Genomic DNA, 19,177 nt, shown 5'->3' with positions numbered 1-19,177 from the left:
CCTATGGGATACTTGTGCTTATCTGTGTCAATCCCAGCATACACCACTCCACCAAACAGGTCATTCAAGATGGCTGCCAGGGCTTCAGCATTGAGCATCCCATGCAGAGCGCCAACAAACACTGTCCTACTGGGATCAAGCCTCTGAGATGGGCTCCGGACAAAGTTGCTGTCAGCCAAGACCCAGGGGATCACCTGCACCTGAAAACCACCCAAAGGTGCATCAGCTCTGTCACAGATAGAGAGGCTCTCATGTGGCCAGGCACATGCCCTGGAGATCCTAAAGCTGGGGTTGCCAAGCCCTTACAGTGGGAAAAGAGGGGTCACCATCTGTCTTAGACACACAAGCATTCCATAAGCCACCCTTTTACCCCTACCCAGTTACAGCTGAACTATATTAAGGATCCATGTGTCCAGGATAGTGAAAGTTTGTGATAGAAAAGCACTCACTCATCTTGAGGACAAACAAAAGAAAAGTACTAACCCATCATACCCAGGAACCTAATCCTCTGTCCCAACTTTCAACTGTATGGTTTTCACAAAGGGTCTTGGACAATGATGAACACATAACATGATCTGGAGTCCTTGGAAGAGGAAGGAGTCAGAGAAGAAATTAAAGGACAAAGGGGTAGAAATGCCTATGGTACTTGTTTGAAATGGTCATCAGCCCAAGCCAGGCATTTGAAGGCTTGGGCCAGAAATAGAAAATTAGAGAGAAGAAGGGTGGAAATCTGTGCAAAGAAGATCACTGAAGTCTTGCAGAGCCCAGTAGCACTAGGGCAGGAGTTGACCATGTCTTTTGTCTCTGGAAACCATGAACCTAAAAAAAAAATACGGCACAGCAGACAGAAGACTCCACAACCAAGTAAGCTGACAGATGACCAGTAAATGTTTGGAAGATTTATATGTGAAGATTTAAACAAAGTATCTTGAAGCAGGAAGAGTTCTAAGGCAGAAAAAAGCAAAGAGGCAAAAGCAGTAGTTTGGAGGACAGATTAAGGCCTGGATAAGACTGCTGTTACTGAATATGAATAAGCCAAGACCAAGGAGATGCTTCAGCCAAAGAGCCTGCAAACTTAGACTGCCTGAACATGATGGGTAAACAAAGAAGAATCAGAACCAGTGGGCTCTGAGTCTAGATGACCTTGGGATGAAAAGGCCTGGCAGAAATTACAAAGGGAGCCAATTTCAGTGGAAGATGACAAAGTACACTGAAGAGTTTGGGACTACAGGACATCCCAAAGGAGAGTCCCCCAGGAAGGTGGGGCTCAGGTAGGCTTGAGGCTAGAGAGGTGAGTCTGGGTCTGAAGGCAACAAGACTCATGAAAGTGAGCGATTTACCTGAAATGGGAAAGAACTAAGGAGGGAGTCAAGTACTGACTATACAGGTATGTGTGTGTGGAAGGGGAAAATACAAAGGACATAGAGGTAGAAGCAATGAATCAAAGAAAAACATTAAATCACTACAAGGTGCTGAGGAGAGAATGAGAGATAGGAAGGTGCCAACAAGGGCAATGAGAAAGGTGAAGGGGTAGAGGGCATGAATACAGCATTCTCTTTATTGTGAAAGCAGGAGACGGGGAAGGAAGAGCATGCTAACCAAGTCCCAGAACAAATAAGGTGGGATAATTGCATAAGCTCCACGCAGCAAAAAAGGAGAGAAGGTGGGGAAACTGTGGGTCACCAAGGGAGCCAGAACATAAACTTACTCTCCTTTCACTATGACAAAATGTGGTGTAACACTCGGAAACTCCGTAAAACAAACAGAATTTTGTTACATGGATTATTTATTTTCAATCCAATGTGACTATCCCAATAAAACAGGCATTTTAACTCCCCAATTTATAGATGAGGACGTGATGTTTCAGAGATGTTAAATATTGGTCCAATGTCACATAAGTGATGCCCTTTTGAGTCAGATTTTAAAAAACACAAGACTAATTCCTAAACTCATAATGTCCTTGGCAAGTGGTTCTCCAGCAAGATCCACTAGAACCATTTGTTAAAGTAGAGATTCCTGAGTTCCACCCAAACTGATCCAGTAAGTCTGGGATAAGACCCAGGAATCTGCAATAAGGTCTCCAAATAAGAAAATTCCATGCTAGCGACCCATGCTAACAAGGACATACAAGGCCAAAAGGTGTAAGGAGAGAGAATTGTATGGAGAAAATGATGTAACTAGAAAAGCCCTAAATGGGAACAAAAAAGTGATCCATGGGTGGTTGTGGATAGGGGTTACAGGTCAGAAAGCACAGCCTGAAGGCAGGGCTAGGAAGAAACAAGTTGATTTGTATCAAGTATGTTCAAGCAGAGAAAGTTGCTGCTTTTAATTTCATCTATAAGCCAAGCTGTTTGGGACAGAAGCACTGGTTAGAAGAGTAAATTAAAAGCTGGGAGATAATTTGATCTACATGGGCAGGAGCACATACACACAGACCACTGAGGCCTAAAGGCTAATTTTTTTTTAATGTAATTAAGAGGGTTTTATATGTATTATGGGGCACGAAAGGAGCTGGGGTGGCACTATGGTTAAGGAACTGGGCTGCTAATTAAAAGCTCGTCAGTTTGAATCCATGGGAGAAGGATGAGACAGTATGCTTCTGTGAAGATTTACAGTTTGGCAACTCTATGGCCCTAGTCAATTCAGGTCTGGAAGTGAACCCACACCTGTGGTTTCCAGCCAAACAAAAGACAGGCATATACGGTGAACATTTATACCAGGTAGATATACTCAAAATGATCAAGATCAATAACGGGAGAACAGAAGGGCAGTACTTGCATAGGGAGACAGCTCAGGGGACAGGAACACATAGGAAAGAAGGACACAGGGAAGAGGTAACTACAGGGAGGAAGTGGGAAGAGAGCTGTTATGTTGTGGGGATTGTAGTCACTGTCATGAAACAACGTACGAACTGCTATATGGAAAATGAATTTGGTCTGTTAATTATCACCCAAATCACAATAATTTTTTTTAAAACCCCTGCAGTTAGTTATAATAACAAAAACATTTTTTGTAAACACAGCATACATGTATCAATGTACCCACAAGGCTAAAACTCTACGTTAATTTACTTTTTGAGCTTTCTGATGGGCTCTGGTCAGGGCTGCATTATCACGCAATTTCAATGATGCTTTGAAACACGTGATTTCATGTGCATGCATTGTTGTTTTTGTTGCTATGGGTGTTTTTAAAGTCACAGATTTTGTCACAATTTCTGGTGTTTCAGCTACAGTATTGTGGTAAGCAATTATTTGTGAACCTATATCAACTTATTTTGAGAATAAAGTAGTAATTAAAGGAAAAATCAAAAACGCTTCCACTCACTAATAATGTTGTAATGCAATGTGGAAAGATTTTACAAAACACTTGTGTTGTTAGTACCCACAAAATATAAGAAATACTGCATTTAAGCAATTTACAACTAAATTTATCACATATTTATTCTATGATTAAAATTGATAATAAACATTACTAAGGATTCTGTATGGTCTGATATGGGAGAAGGTCCATGGGAGGGGGTGACACCATGAGCTACTGCACTGGGTGTCTCCAACCCTAGTGACGTCACTGGCAGGAATACTTCTCAATGAAGCCTGAGTACCCACCCACCCCAAGGAAATCCAGTGCCCCATATGTCCTTACCTTGTGCAGAGAGGAAAAGTACTAACTTACCTCCTTGCAGCGCATCCTTCGGCTGGACATCTTGAAATAATATTCACTCAGGCCATCTGGGCTCAGTGGGTCATGAGAACAAGCTTGAAGCAAGGCCCGGACAGACTTCTCCAGTTCAAAGACCAGATACACATACCCTATTCCCAATGAAAAGAGAAATGATATTAACATCCCCTTGCATGGTTATTCCTCAGCCTTGGCTTTAAAGCAGAGTTTTCACTAGAGAAGAGCCCTCACGTGTAAGGTTCATTTTTGTCCTACTCCTGAAAATCATTTTTTTTTTTTTTTTTAACATGTCAGATGCCCAGGCCAAGTGAGAGAGAAGTGTACCATCCCCCACCCTAATAAGGTAAGGGACTGGCAAGTTGGGACAGGATCCCACTGTTAACACACAACTCTCTATCTCAGAACGCAAAGCATGTTCAGGTCATCAGAGCCAGGCCTTCCCGGAGGCAGAAGGGATGGCTAGTCTGCCAGGGATGGAGGAACTATTTTAAAAGCCTACTTAAGCCACTGGTTCAGTTCATGGGGACATTTTCAGTGAAGATGGGGCAGAGTGAAAATAGCATCTATACTCCTTTCTACAGGGAAGGGATCTCATTTCAGACCAGTGAGAAATCAGATGCTTGGTCCTCATTCCTGCCAACTCCAAAGGGATCTCAGAATTAGGTCATGCAACAACTTAACTAGGCACGAAGGCAGGCAAGGGAAAGCTTTCCAAATGCCTCATTTTGAGAGGAAAGGAGCTACCAGGGTTCAGCTTTGGAGGGAAACGCACAAAGTATGGGTTTTAGGGGCATCTCCCATTGCAGTGTAAGTTTGGATAGATGGGACACTAGCTCAGAAGAAACAGAAGGGTGTGCTAGGTTGAAGAGGAAGTGCAGAGAGCTGAAGGGTCTATACCCTGGAGTGCTCATACCACGTTACCAGCATGCAGCTGTGATATCCCAGCACCCCTCAGTGCAATTAATGTGCTAGGGAGGGGGGAAAAAAAAGTTCCTACCATGTCTTTATTACCTTTAGGCATATTACCTTTGGGAGGACACCGGGGGTGCTTGCCATCCTTACCAGGCCACTCTACACTCAAAGAGCCAAAAACACGGAAGGTGTTAACCAATCCAGCTGCAACGAGGCAGAAAAGAATGACAGAAATTGAGACACTATCCTCTCACAGGAAAGGTACAAGCACAGTATATCATCAGTGTTCTTGCCCCCAGGCTCATCCCCCTTGACAACCAACTCAGAACTGACTCTTGGTCTCAGGAGACAAGTGCAAGCACCTGACACAGAAGCACCATGGGAGTGTATGAAATGGACCTCTCTACCTCTCTCCTCAACTGCTCCTGTAACAGCCTATGCTCAGGCAGAGGTCCAGCCTCTGGCCTCCAGTCCAAGTTTCATGCTCCTGAAAGACATTCTCCAGCCTCAACTTTTGTAGCAGGAGTCTCAGAGGCACCTCACCTTCCGTAATATCCCAGGGAACACCTCCTAGGAAGACCTTGCAAGAGTAGATGGGGTTCTTGTAGTTCCGAGGAGGAAGCTGGCCGCTCCAGGTACAAGTGGCTTCATTCACAGCTTGGTAGAAGACAAAGAGAGAAATAGGGGCCAGAGGATCAAGAGTCACTATACCCTTTCCTGGACTGAACTTGTCCTGGAAGAATAGACTGGTCACAACTGTAACCCAGCTGCCTGAGAGAACATCTAACTATTCTAAAAGGCAAGAAATAGTATGTCTCACCAATTCAATTACTCAAGTATGATAATCCTGATTCATTAATTCAGTCCCCACTGAAATTGAGAGGAATACTATCACTACAAAAGTAGATTGCCCAATCTTCCTTCTAAGGAGTGGCTCGTGGGTTTGAACCACCAGCCTTCTGGTTAGCAGTCAAATGCCTTAGGCACTATGCCACTAGCGCTCCTAAACAGATGCTTAGGGCAGAAATTATCACAATCCAATGCATTTCCAAACACTATAATAACTGATAAGCTAATCACAAAGCAGTTTTATCCAGCTATTGCTTATAATATTAAATAATTTAAATCTGTAAGTACTTGAAAATAACCAGAACAATTGGTATATAATGTCCTATAGGCCAATCCTTTACTAGTCCAAACCGGCCTTCCTCCTGACTACCTGAATGATGGACATTCTATTTCCCTGCTTGGCTCTGAATTCATCTATCACTGAAGTAAGGACACTGCCAATGACCATAGCAATCCAACAAGATGAGACTGTCAACAACTGTTCCCTAAATCAAAAGAACCATGGCTTATCACTGGCAGAGCTGTCCTATAGTATTTGAACAGAAACTGGGTCTTCCTTGACGCCAAATTCTTAAGATAATGGATTTGCCTCCAATTCTTCAGCTTCCCATTTAATACCAAACAGAAGTTTGTCCAAACTCATTGTGAAGTTCTTTGGACTCTGACTCAAGCACCATGTTAAGAAACAAGTTCTAAATGCTTTTTCCTCTTTGCTACAGGCAGTCTCCTGGTTATGAACAAATTCTATTCTTACCTGTGTCTTTAAGAATTTGTAGGTAAGTCAGAACAGGTACATAGGCTTCTTATTTAGCCTTACTTTAATGCAAGAAAAGGCTGGAAGCCTTTTCAATGATTTAAAAGTGGCATCTGTGGCAAGTAAAGGTGACTGTGATGAAGAATTTGTTGCCAGCAAGGGTTGGTTCAATCATTTCAAGGTGAGGGAAAATTTACATAATATTAAAGACCAACTAGGAGTAATGTAGCGTAGTGCCTAAGGCACTTGACTGCTAACCAGAAGGCTGGCGGTTCAAATCCACCAGCCACTCCTCAGAAGGAAGATGGGGCAATCTACTTCCGTAGTGATACTGCCTCGGAAACCCAAGGAGGGTTCGCTAGGAGTTGGGTGTGACTCAACGGCACATGACGACAGGAGTAATGTGAGGACTGCCTGTTTGACCTGCCCCTAATTATCTGTAGTGGTCTCTCTGTTGCTGTAACCATTTCAGCCTTCTATCAATCTTGAATTCCTGCCCCTCAACCCCCAGCCTATGCTTTTTCAGATCAGAGACTGACCTTAATGGGAACTGGCTAGTCCCTGCCCATTCTACCCTCCTCTTTTAGCAGTGATGCAGCCAGCCAATGAAATTAACTATCATTTTCATTCAGGACAAAGATCTGGAGGCCAGACCCTAAAAGACAAAAGCTACACTGAAAAATTGGTACTGTCACATGAGACCAGAAAAACTAGATGCTGCCCAGCTACCACTGTCAACCACTCGGGGGATCGGTGTAAGAGATCCTGATAGAGTGGGAGGAAAATGTGGAACAAAACTCAAAATCATTAAAAAAAAAAAAAAAAAAAAGGACCAGGTTTGCTGGTCTGGTAGAACCTGGTGAGACCCCTGAGACTATGGCCCCTAGTTACCTTTCAGGTCTGGAACTGAACTCACTCCTGTGGCTTCCAGCCAAACAACAGACAGGCACATGGGGTAAACATTTACATCAGGTAGATACACTCCTTGCAGTGATCAATTGGTGGGAGAACAGAAGGGCGGTGTTTACAGAGGGGAAATGGGGGTGGGGGAGGAGAAGCACATGGGAGGGAAGAGGTAACTATGGGAGGAGGAAGTGGGAGAGAGCTGTTACACTGAGGGAAATTGCAGTCAATGTCATGAAAGAAAATGTGTATGAACTTCTGTATGGAAAATTAATTTGCTCTGTAAACTTTCACCCAAATCTCAATAAAAATTGAAAAAGAAAGAAATTGGTATTATCAGCAGTATTTTAAGAACAAGATTAAAAGTCAATATAATGATCTTATCCAAAACTTAGCACAACAATGGCACTAGAGAGACAGGACATAGATGGGCTGCTAAAGCCATTAGATGAACAAGGCAGCTGCACTATTAGGGGAGACAGATCAGGTCCAATTCTGTGGGCAGAAAGACAGACATACTAAAACCTATGGAAAACAAATGGAACAGAGAAAATGAACATCCACTTAGTCATCAACTCCAACCAAATTCCACTGCTATCTTATCAAATGAACTCACAGCGAGACTGTAGGACAGAGTTGAACTGCCCTTTAGGGTTTCCAAGGCTGAAAATCCTTACAGAAGTAGACTGCCTCATCTTCCTCCCATGGAGCAGCTGGTGGGTTTGAACCACTGACCTGGTTAACAGCCAAATGCTTTACCCACTATGCCACCAGAGCTCCTACAAAGTAGGAAAGTAGACAAAATTCTGAGCATCAATCTCAGTTTCTTTTCAGGATACCCACCTGTAAAAGAATTAAAAGCCACAGTAGGAATAGCACATAGCCAGTCTTCTCAGAAGAACACAAGTGAGAGGTGGACGGAACTCCTTATGGGAATCCTGTGCACCAGATAATGTGCCCCTTTCCCTCTCCACTCAATCTCAAAGAAGTCACTGAATTTGCCCCCAAATCCACAGAACAGATTATTCTTTGCACATATGGAGACTTCACCATGCAACCAGCTCCCTCTGGACAATTCACCAATGTGTGAGCTAAGGTCACTTTCTCTTTGTTCCCAGAATGGGGTCTCAGGTCCATGCCTGCCCACAGCCACACTTACCTGCAGCTTGCCGGTGTAGCCTGGCCTCTCTCTCTATGCTGAAGGGGTCTTTGGGAGCTTCAAGGAGGTCCCAGGATGGCCACACAGAAGCTCCTGGCCATTTTTTTGATGCACTGGTTGGGGAGGGCGTGACTGCAGCGAGAGCAGCTTGCTCTTGGTCCATCCGGGACCCCACCCCCATCTTTAAAGGGTCTCTGGGACCACCCCCTGTCAGAGACAGGAAGGGCAGAGGAGGGGAAATGCGAAGGCTTGACTAAGGGAGGAAAAAGATACAAGTTTTTAAAGGACAGTTTTGACATAAGAATAATCACACTAAAGAAAATAAATACGTACGTACATACTAATACACATTTAGCATTTGATACATTTCCATTTAGACTTCTTATATAAATAAATTTTCCTTCCCTCTTCAATTCAAATTTTTTTTCATATTTCAAGATATCTTCACAGCCATTTTTAATGAACTTATGATATCCTATTCAAGAACAAGCTACGTTCCATTGACCCACTCACCTACTGTTAAACTGGAGGTATTTCCCAAGATCTCAAGATTATGATTAATAAATTTAAGGCACAGCCTCTTCTCATTTCCCACCCACCCCCTTTGGTCAGATCCCTGAAAGTAGAATGTCAAAATGCTCTCTCTGAGGGTTCTGTTTCTACAAAAAATATATGAAAATACAAGTTTCACTACAAGCTGTGTCAAGGCTTTAAATTCTGCTAACTGGGTTAAAAAGTAGACCACATCATCAAAAAATACGCTAAAGTAGTCAATAGACTGTTTTGTATAAGTTCATATACTATGTCTCTATCCTCTTCTGTGAGTTATCTTTTTTTTTTTTGAGTTATCTCCCCATTTGTCATTTTGTGGAAAGGGTCTGAGAAATCTCTTTATACAAAATACTAAAATACTGAAGTTAGTTATAAGGTCCCTTTCCAAGACTGAGTCCCATCTAAGAGAAACAGAATTAGAAGGACCTCCTGTGGCCCCAATTTACATGGGCATAAACCGTAGCCCAGAAAAATTAAGGGATCTGCTTGTGGTTACTCTTCTGGAAACGCAGTAACAGCAAAGCCAACTGGCAGTGGGAACACCAATGCCAGCTTCCATATTCTAAGATCAGCTGAGGAGAGGCAACTAGTGGGCCCTAAAAGGTCATGCTCTGAGTGGGGAAACTGTAGTCACCACCACTATTGTCAGTCCTGGATATGGAAGAGAACACAGTAGAGAAACAGGCCATTTCTTCATTAAACATTCGGCTTGGGGGATTTAGTAACAAAAAAGCCAGGATCAGAAGGTATCTGAAATTGTATTTTATTTTACGATCATTTCTTACTGCCAATCTCACATATATTTATTTCTACTAGCTCTTCCCTACAACCATTCTAACCCATTTGCCAACAACTCCACGAAGCATGGATACTGCACATGTCACACAGGACTGTAGATAAGAACATGAGATGTGTAAATGAACTTTAGGGCAGTATTATTCCATTCATCATTGTCTCAGATTGAGAGTTGGCATGGCTCAGTAGAAAGAACTGAGGCACTAAAAGTCAGATCTGGATTAAAACCCTAGCCCTGTTACTTACTAACCACGTTATTTTAAAAATGATCACTTACAAATATCCGATATCAGACATAAAGGTAGATAAAGTGATATTGTTTTAAGGCTAAAGGAAATACCCATGTAGGTTAAGAAACAGAAAATTGCCAGGACCTCCATATTTACTTTTGGAATTAACTTGTTTTCCAACAGGTCTTAGAGCAACTAGAAAAAGGAAAACCCTTAGCTCAGTTCTGCAGTATACTACTCAATGAGTGTACAAAAAATCCCCAATTCTGTTGAGCATAAAAAGTCTAGAGATGCTCATGTCTTCCACTCTTCCCATCATCCCACCTCCCAGCATGCATTCTAGCAGACACGCATTCCCACTTTAAGCTCCAAAGCAGATACTGCACCCTCCTTTCTGTATGGACACACATAGGAAAGCCCCCATGAACAAGTTACATACAATCAAATCTGAGAGATGATCTGATCCAGAGCTGAAGCCACTGGTATCTGAATCAGAGGGGCTGCTAGAACGGGAGTCCAATATGGGCCGAGTGTCCAGCCGGGATCCTCTCACTGAGGGTGGTGGAAACTTGTCCATCAAGTCAGCCCCAAGAGGGTCCAGAGGCAGGAAGCTCAAGGGGGGTTTTCCCAGGACATTTCCCAGTGGTTTGTGGAGCATGCTCAGTACTAGGAGGAAAACAAAAAAGAACCCCTCGTGACCTTGTTGTTTTGTTCCCCAGAAAAGGTTTCCAACAGCTCTTCCCTTCTCTCCTATAAAAAAACAAACAAAAAAAAAAACTCACTGTCATTGAGTCGGATCCGATTCACAGCAAACCCTCCTTGGGCTTCTGAGGCAGTATCATGATGGAAGTAGATTGCCCAGTCTTCCTTCCAAGGAGTGGCTGGTGGGTTTGAACCACCAGCCTTCTGGTTAGCAGTCAAATGCTTTTGGCACTATGCCACCAGAGCTCCTAATAGCCACCCAGTAAGATACACCAAGGCAGGTTTTAACCATGCTAAAACAGAGTACGATGAAAAGAAATGCATTCAATACTGATACACATCTAGTCCTGAGACCTGGCCACAAGAGGCCATCGGAGTAGTTATAGGATGACTAGCTCAATACCAGAGTTTCTACTATTTATAGTAGCAGCAAAATTCCTGTTCTCTGATACTCAGGCTTAAGGGTAAGTGCCAATATTTGGGAAACTCTGTGCGACGTGGGACCCCAATCACAAACGTTATTAATGTCTGGATACACCTGCCTATGTTACCACAGAAGATACTTTCAGCACCATTAGGGAGCCCAAACCATATACCTTCATTATTGTCTTACTACCTGTTTTTAGTAGCTAATTCCATGCCACATACCAGAAATCTGGTATAGCAAGTACTGCAGATAAGTTATAGAGTTATAGACAGCTACAGAGAAGTTCCCTTGTGCAAAATCCTAACATATGAAGAGTCTTCTACATATCCCTGAGCTCCAAAGCAGATACTGCACCCTTCCCCACACCCATTCTACTCTTATCTGCTAGCAACTCCACAAAGCATAGATACTGTTCATGTCATACAGGGCTGCAGATAAGAACATGAGATACATAAATGAACTTTCAGGTAGTATTTCATAGGTTCATCATGCATGTGCAGAATGGTGTTGTGGTTAAGCGTGTTCTAACTTACAACAAACATAGATTGAAACTCTGGCTCCAATACCTCCTGTATGTGGCTGTGTGTTCTGGGAAACTCACTTAACCTCTCTGAGCCTCCACTGTCTCATTGGCACCTTGAGTGTCAACTTCATAACACTGTTCTAATGATTCAATAATTAAATAGCAGATGGAAAGTGCTCAGGAGTGCAGTGTCTAAAGCACAATAAATATTTAAATATCAAACCTTAACAGAGTGGGGAGCACAGGTTGGGAAAGAGAAGGGAGCTAAAAAGGGCAGAAGACAGCAACACTTTTCCACACTTGTCTCTGAGGTAAATAAGGAATCTGATGCAAAGCACACCCTTGTTAATCCATAAAGATGAGGAGTAAGAGAACTTTACCACCGAGCCGTGCCTAAGGCATTTGACTGCTAACCAGAAGGCTGGCGGTTCCAACCCACCAGCCACTCCTTGAAAGGAAGCTGGGCAATCTACTTCCATAGTAATACCGCCTTAGAAAATCAAGGAGGGGTCGCTAAGTTGGATCTGACTCGAAGGCAGTGAGTTTGGGTTTTTTTTTTTTTTATGGGGCACCAAGGCTGGGGAAGAAGACTTAATGTGACAATGGTTTTTTTTTTTCTTCCATCTGAAGAATGAAAAGAACAATAGCCTTAGAAAAGCTGTGAGGTGAAACTAAAATGATGTGTGGGAGTGTGTAACAGTTCAATAAACGGTGGACACAAGTCACCCCAGAGCTGGTTTCCCCTCAGGCTTCCAAAGTCAGTCCCAATGCCTGGATAGGGATGAGGGAGTCCCAAGTGGCAGATGTCAATTTCTCCAAGCATGAAATCAAGGGTATGGCATATTTTCTGAAAACCAGACACACATGCCACTAACAATACAGCACAGGCACAAGATTCAAAACAGCTGTTATTATAGGATCAGTTCAGCCCATTCCCCTTTAAAAGGCACATAGCCTCTGTAGCGAAATGAGTTCTTTTACCTTGTTGTTTATGTGCCGTCAAGTCAGACCCGACTCATAGCAACCCCTCCTTGGGATTCCAAGGCAGTATCGCTACAGAAGTAGATTGCCCCATCTTCCTTCTTTTACCTTAGTTGTTTAGAAAAACAGCTTGAGAGATGTTCCCCCTAAGCTCTAAGGAGTTACCTTTGCCCTAGTTTTCCACCCTAGAGGGTTTGTTACTTATCTGCAGGTTGATTAACATTTCCTAGTTAAGTTATAAACAATTTGACAGTTTGGTACTTTTTGTCTGGCCAGGGTCTGCAGCCTGCTCTGTGATTGGTATGTACCTTGCAAGGATCAGTCAATATTATTATGCAATGAAGTGACAGACTTATGCAAATGAAGTGACTGTGGCCTACCAAGAAAGGATTGGTCAGTTGTGGCCCTGCTGGTAGGGCCATGCCTTGATAGCAACCAAGACTTTGCTTACACAGTATGTGTCAATTCAATGTCCATTTGGGCAATGTCTGACTATATATATATGTCTGTGGGACAGGGCACTCAGATGTCTGAATGCCAGGACACCAAGATCCTTGTCTTGGGGTTGGGGCTCCATTTCTGCCCAGTGCTGAACATGACCAGGAAGCCACCTAGTTTGTGGTGATAAAGGCCCAGGCCCAAACTCTCAACCCAGGTTGCCCCTGTCTACTCTCATGACTCAACAAGTCTAGTTCCTGTGTTCTACCTGGCATGGTCCTACAGGCCATCAATGGAAAGGTCTACCCACATCACTCCCTCCCCAAGCAGGTTCTGATGGGAGATCTAGTCTTCCCTGCAGCTGGCTTAGTAGAGAAGGTGGTGACAGCCAGGCAGGACCTGGCCAAGCACTCACCTGAGGTGTCCCCAGTAGAAGCTGCCTGGGTTATGTGCCATAAAGCAATCCTTGGGCCAATGTGCCTGGGAGCCCCCACACCTCACAGACAACATCCAAACCATGTAACATCTTATTTCACAAAACATATCGTGGACAATAATTATGTATACTTATATATGCAGCCAACCCCACAGAGGTTTGCAGACAGAGAAGCAGCAAAAAGACCAGACAAGACAGGCAAGAAGAAGAAAGAGAGACAGGAGGTGAGGACTCCTCCAAAAAAGCTGCAACGGATCAAGGGCTTTAACACTGAAGAGCCGATGTCAACAAGTCTGGAAGGGGCCCTGCAACAGAGTCAGTGGTGATGGCAGAAACCTGCTGCTAGGACTGCAGCTAAGAGAGCTGAACAGAACTGCTATGCTGGATATGAGCTCCATCAGTTAGCAGTAGAAAGGCCTGTCCACAGGGGGCCAAGAGAGGGCTGGCATAGCTGAGGAGAGTCGTGCATGGCAGAAAGAAGGGTGTGCTTGCTTGCATGGCCTACAGGAGCTGAGAGAGAGGTCCTGCGCTGCAGAAGAGAAGGATGTGCTCTCTCCACTTCGGGGAAGATTTCCTGACTTTAACTACTTGCTTCTTGATCTTGTTCCTTAGTTGTACCCAGTTACTTCCTTAATAGACCACTGTACTGTAAGAATGGTCTGTGAGTTCTGTGTGGCCACTGCAACAAATTATCAAATCCAGCAACGAAGTACAGATTGCCACGGGGAGGACGGCTGGTGTCAGAATTGGTAAAACGGTTGGGGAGTGGGATTTGTATTATTTCCCCCATACCCCAAGTTACACAGATTCTGATGCTACTACTACTATTTCACAACCTCCCTTTTAGATAAAGGCATGGTAGGTATATTTTAACTTTTTAATAAACTGTCACACTGTTTTCCAAAGTAAATGTATCATTTTACATTCCCATTAAGGGCACTGAGAATTTCAATCCCTCCACATATTCACCAACACTTGGTGAGGTCAATCTTTTCAGTTTTAGCCAATCTAGTAAGCAGGGGGGAAGTGAATAGATGAGGTGAGTCCTGTACAATATCCAGCAGAGAGTTAGTTACTTATTTTTTTTCCCCAAAGAAATATTTTACCTAGACCTTTTCAAAGCAGCTTCCAAAGTATAATTATTTAATTGTATGCCAGAACTAAGAGTCTGATAATACTTTGATTCTGATACCCATCAGAAATAATCTTTGACAAACTTCTAAATAATCCTTAATGAACCTCTGTCTGAAAGAAACACAAAATCAGAACTCCTGGAATCTAGGCCTTGACAAAGTAGGAGGTTATAAAGATTTATTCAGGGCTCTTCCCTGCCTGGTACAATGCCTAGAAAAAAAGCACCATGAAAACTAACAGACCATATGCCTCAATCTAGGAGCTCTGGTAGCATAGTGCCTTAGTGGTAGCATAGTGCCTAAGGCACTTGACTACTAACCAGAAGGCTGGCAGTTCAAACCCATCAGCCACTCCTCGGAAGGAAGGTTGGACAATCTACTTCCATAGTGATAGTGCTTTGGAAACCCAAGGAGGGGTCATTATGAGTCAGGCCTGATTCGACGGCACATAACAACAACCAACAACAACAACAACATGCCTGAGTCTTAAAAGTAGTGCCAATGCATTCAGGAAGGGATCAAAACTGGAGATCCTGGATAGAGTGGGAGGAAAAATGTGGAACAAAATTCAAAAACACAGCAACAACCAGAATTATTGGTCAGATGGAGTCTGGCAGGACCCCCAAGACTATGGCTCTCAGCCCAACAGCAGAAAGACTTACATGCAGAACACCCAACCCAGGACAATACACACACCTTTTCTACAGAGATACACCCCTTGGAGCAATTGGCCATGGGGCACCAGAGGGGCAGCATTCACATGGAGGGAAAGCTAGACAGACAGGAGTACACAACTAAGAAGGACACAGGGATGGGGGTGGTCACAGGAAAGGAAGGGGAGGAGAGTGGGTTAGCATTGGGGATGGTAATCAGGGAGCGAAACCAAATGTACACTAACTGCTGAACATAAAACGAATTCTGCTCTGTCAATCTGCACCCAAATCACAATTAAAAAAGAAAAAGGTTTCACACACAAAAAAAGAAATATTCTTTGATGGTTACCAGGAGATGGATGGGGAAAAGTGGTGTAAAAATAAATAAAAGGATACATTTGAAAAATAAAAATAAAATTTTTTAACAAAGTAGTGCCAATGTCTTTGAGGACCTTACCCTTCTTTTACATTTTTTATAAAATCAAGATTAGTGGGGTGAACAATGAGGTAACAGTCAAATCATAAGGAACGTGATAAACAGGTTAAGGAGTTTAGATTTTATCTTGACGATAACTGAGAGACACTGAAGAGACTGACCAAGAGTTGTTGTGGGGATGGCAAAGGAAGCTGACCAGGGATATCAAGGAAGACTGCACGTGGTACCCAGGGCCCAGCTGAGAAGGAGATCAAGTATTTAAACTGGACTTATGCAACAGGGAAACTCAGTAGGAGAGGAGCAATCGAATCTGTGGATCTGCATATTAGGCAGCTACAATGTGTCTGGGGTGGAAAAGGTCTGGATACAAGGAAAATAGTTTGGAGGCCACTACAGTGAGTCAGGTAAGAGGTGAGTCTGGACAAAGAAAGAGGAATTTGGCATGAACAGGATATCAATTAAAGAGGAAAAAAAAAAGCTGGTGGCATACTGAACGAGGGGTACTGGGGAAAGATCAAGGATAGTATCAAAATCTGACATGGTGGCATCATGTATCACAATGCAGGAGCAGATCAGGGAGGTAAGAAGAGTTAAGTATTAGACAATGGTTAACAGAGAGTGACTAAGAAACAATGCCTTGTATCTAATCTAATAATAAATGTTTGGGAACCATAATATGCAGATAGGAGCCAGAACTTTGGAAATACATGAGACCATTCATGCAGTTTGAGAAACAGGCCTCAAGCAGAACCCAGAGTACATAACACTTCAAAGATGAGCAGAGGAAGTAAATCTGAAAAAAAAAAAAAAAAAACCCAGGAAGGAGTTGACTAGGATGGCACAATGAAAACCAGATGAATGTTTTAAGAGGGAGCAGGTAGTCAATGCCAATTTCTACAAAAACATCTAGTCAGATTTTAAAAATTCACCAAATTTAACCACCAGCCACTGGTAACCTCAGCAAGAGCTATTTCAGTAAAATGTGGCAGTCGAAGCTGTTTTACAGGGTGTTGAGGATGACTGGATGGAAAGGAGGTTCAAAAAGTAAATATATTTTATTGAATGTAAATTATACCTCAAAAAAGTTGATTTTAAAAATAACTGCTTAAAAAGGAATAATAAACTAAATACACAAAATCCTACAGCTTTGAGAGGAAACAAACAAAGCAATAGCTAGAAAGAGACAAAAGACAAGGAATTGAAAAAAAAAAAATTAGAGTGGAAAGACTTGGTCATGCTCAAACAATGAGAGAACCTAAGGCTGAAAATAGGAGAAAGTGGAAAAAACAACAGAATGAAGTAAGATGAAGGGAATCATGGATAAGAAGAGTATTCCTTTCAGAAGGCAGAGAAGGAAGTATGACTGGAAGCAGTTTGGGTGATCAGACTAGGAGTTGGAAAGTTACTGCCCAATCTTCTCTTTCTAGCGCAAAGCATTGTAGATGTAGTGATCTGAAACAACTGTTGTGGTGATGGCAAAGGAGACTGACTAGGGATATTAGCTTAGTTATCCAGTGTTGCTATAATAGAAATACCACAGATGGGTGGCCTTAACAAATATAAATTTATTTTCTCACACTTTAGGAGGCTCCAAGTCCAAATTCAAGGTACCAGTTCTAGGGGAAGTCTTTCTCTGTTGACTCTAGAGGAAAGGTCGTTTGCTTTTCTGAGCTTCTGCTCCTGGGTGATCTTCACGTGGCTTGGCATGTCCCTTTATTCATTGCTCCTTCCTAGCTTGCATTTAATCTATTTTATATCTCAAAAGAGACTGACACAAGATACACCTCACACTGATCATTCCTCCCTAACATAACAAAAATAACCCCATTCCAAATGGGATTATAACCATAAGCATGGGGATTTTGGGGGAACACAATTCAATCTATAACATTCTACACTTCGACCCCCAAAAATCCATATCCTTGCCACATAACAACATCATACCATTCCAAAACACTTAATTCCAAGCCAAAATCTCATTTTCTAAATCATCTATATCAAACAGGAGTAAGACTTTGGGCATATTCCATCCAGGGGCAAAATTCCTTTTCATTTAATGAACTTGTTAAAATCTAGATTACAAATTGTGTGTTTGCAAAGTACAATGGTAGAATAGGCACAAAGCAGACATTTCCATCACAGATGGGAGAAACTGAAGGGAAAGAAGGGATAATGGATACCAACCAAGTCCAAAACTCAGCAAAATAATTTATATTAGCTCTCAGGGTTTGAAAAGGAGCTCTGGTGGTACAGTGGGTAAGGCATTTGGGCTGCTAACCAAAAGTTCAGTGGTTCAAATCCATCAGTCACTCCACGGGAGGAAAATGAGACAATCTACTTCTGTAAAGATTTATGGGAGTCGCTATGAGTCAGAATTGACTAGATGGCACAGGGTTTGTTTCCCCACTACCACTCCCCCAAGGTTTGAATATAACATTCTGTTCTCTAAGACCATCTGGGCAATGGTCCCACCCTATAGACTCTGGGTGTTGGTCACACCCTCAGGATTCTAGGTAGAGGCTCCTTGGCCCTAGGCTTCAGTTACGCCTTCCAGGCCCTCTGGGATGACAACTCTGCTCCCTCAGCTTTAGGCAGCTTCATTCTCCTAGTTCATCTGAATGGCAACTCCACCTGCTCAGCCTCAGCAGGGCCCAGTTTTCTTGCTCCTTGGATACAGCAGCCCCACCCTCTCAGCTCTCGGCAGTAGCCCCATCCCCTGGTACATATTACCAGCAGCCTCACACACCTGAACCAAGTTGGGGAAGATCCAACTCTTTGAAACCTAGGAGGTTATGGGCCCTACCTTTTGAGATCCAGGAGACCACGGCCCCACTCTTTGAATCTGAAAAGGTCCTGCTTCCTGTGCTCCTTCTAACAGTGTAGCTGATCTCAGAGCTGCTGCAGGGATGGTCCTTTTCTTTTCTTGGAGGACAATAGATGTTGCTCCATTGGCCTGTTTCCTGTCTGTAGAACTCCAAGAGGCAGACAGAGTTCTTTCGTTCTGTTCTTCCTCTGTCCCCTCAGTCTAAGCCAATGGGTTTTCTGCTGTAGTTGCTTAGATCCACTGGTATAGGCTTAATCTAACAAATGATTGTATGGCAACATCCTTGGTGAATATCCTAGGATGTGTCTTTAGTTTATACAGAAGAATTTTCCAAATGTTTAAATTCTGTTTTCATGTTGCATAGTTCCTTTTTAAGCCTATCTCTTTGCTCTTAGATTTTACCATAGCAGCAAGGAGAAACCACACAGCCCCTTTAAGCTATTGCTTTGAAATCTCCTCAGCCAGTATTCTAGTTCATCATTCACAAGTTCTACTTTCCATCAAACACTTGAACATAATTCAGACAAGTTCTTTGCCACTGCATAAAAAGCATCACCATTCCCCTACTGTCCAATCACACGTCATCATTTTCTTTTCAAGCCTCACCACAAACACATTTAACATCTACATTTCTAGCAAGTGTGTTTCCAATGCCGTATGTATTCTCTAAGACAACAGACTTTCTCCTTACTTCCTTCTGAGTTCTCATCAGCACTGCCTTTGACACCCATAATTCTACTAACAGTCTCTTCAAGGCAATCTAGGCTTTTATTAGTCACCTTAAAAATCTTC

The 19,177-nt window shown here is 42.9% G+C and overlaps 1 protein-coding gene across 1 annotated transcript in view; it reads right to left on the bottom strand.

Annotated features, from left to right (window-relative positions):
* The window catches only part of CPEB1 (cytoplasmic polyadenylation element binding protein 1), a 96,576-nt gene that overhangs the window by 3,590 nt on the left and 73,809 nt on the right, over positions 1 to 19,177 (bottom strand). The window contains exons 3-8 of the mRNA XM_007945119.2: positions 10,272 to 10,498; positions 8,256 to 8,508; positions 5,134 to 5,247; positions 4,705 to 4,794; positions 3,673 to 3,809; positions 2 to 200 (exon numbers count right to left, since the gene is read on the bottom strand). Coding sequence (XP_007943310.1) covers positions 2 to 200; positions 3,673 to 3,809; positions 4,705 to 4,794; positions 5,134 to 5,247; positions 8,256 to 8,508; positions 10,272 to 10,498 — 1,020 coding nt within the window. The remainder of the gene's footprint in view (position 1; positions 201 to 3,672; positions 3,810 to 4,704; positions 4,795 to 5,133; positions 5,248 to 8,255; positions 8,509 to 10,271; positions 10,499 to 19,177) is intronic.

Source organism: Orycteropus afer, unplaced genomic scaffold, assembly GCF_000298275.1.
Source record: "Orycteropus afer afer isolate SDZICR_OR568_19922 unplaced genomic scaffold, OryAfe1.0 scaffold00132, whole genome shotgun sequence".
Lineage (NCBI taxonomy): Eukaryota > Metazoa > Chordata > Mammalia > Tubulidentata > Orycteropodidae > Orycteropus > Orycteropus afer.
This window is presented reverse-complemented; position numbering and strand designations above follow the sequence as displayed.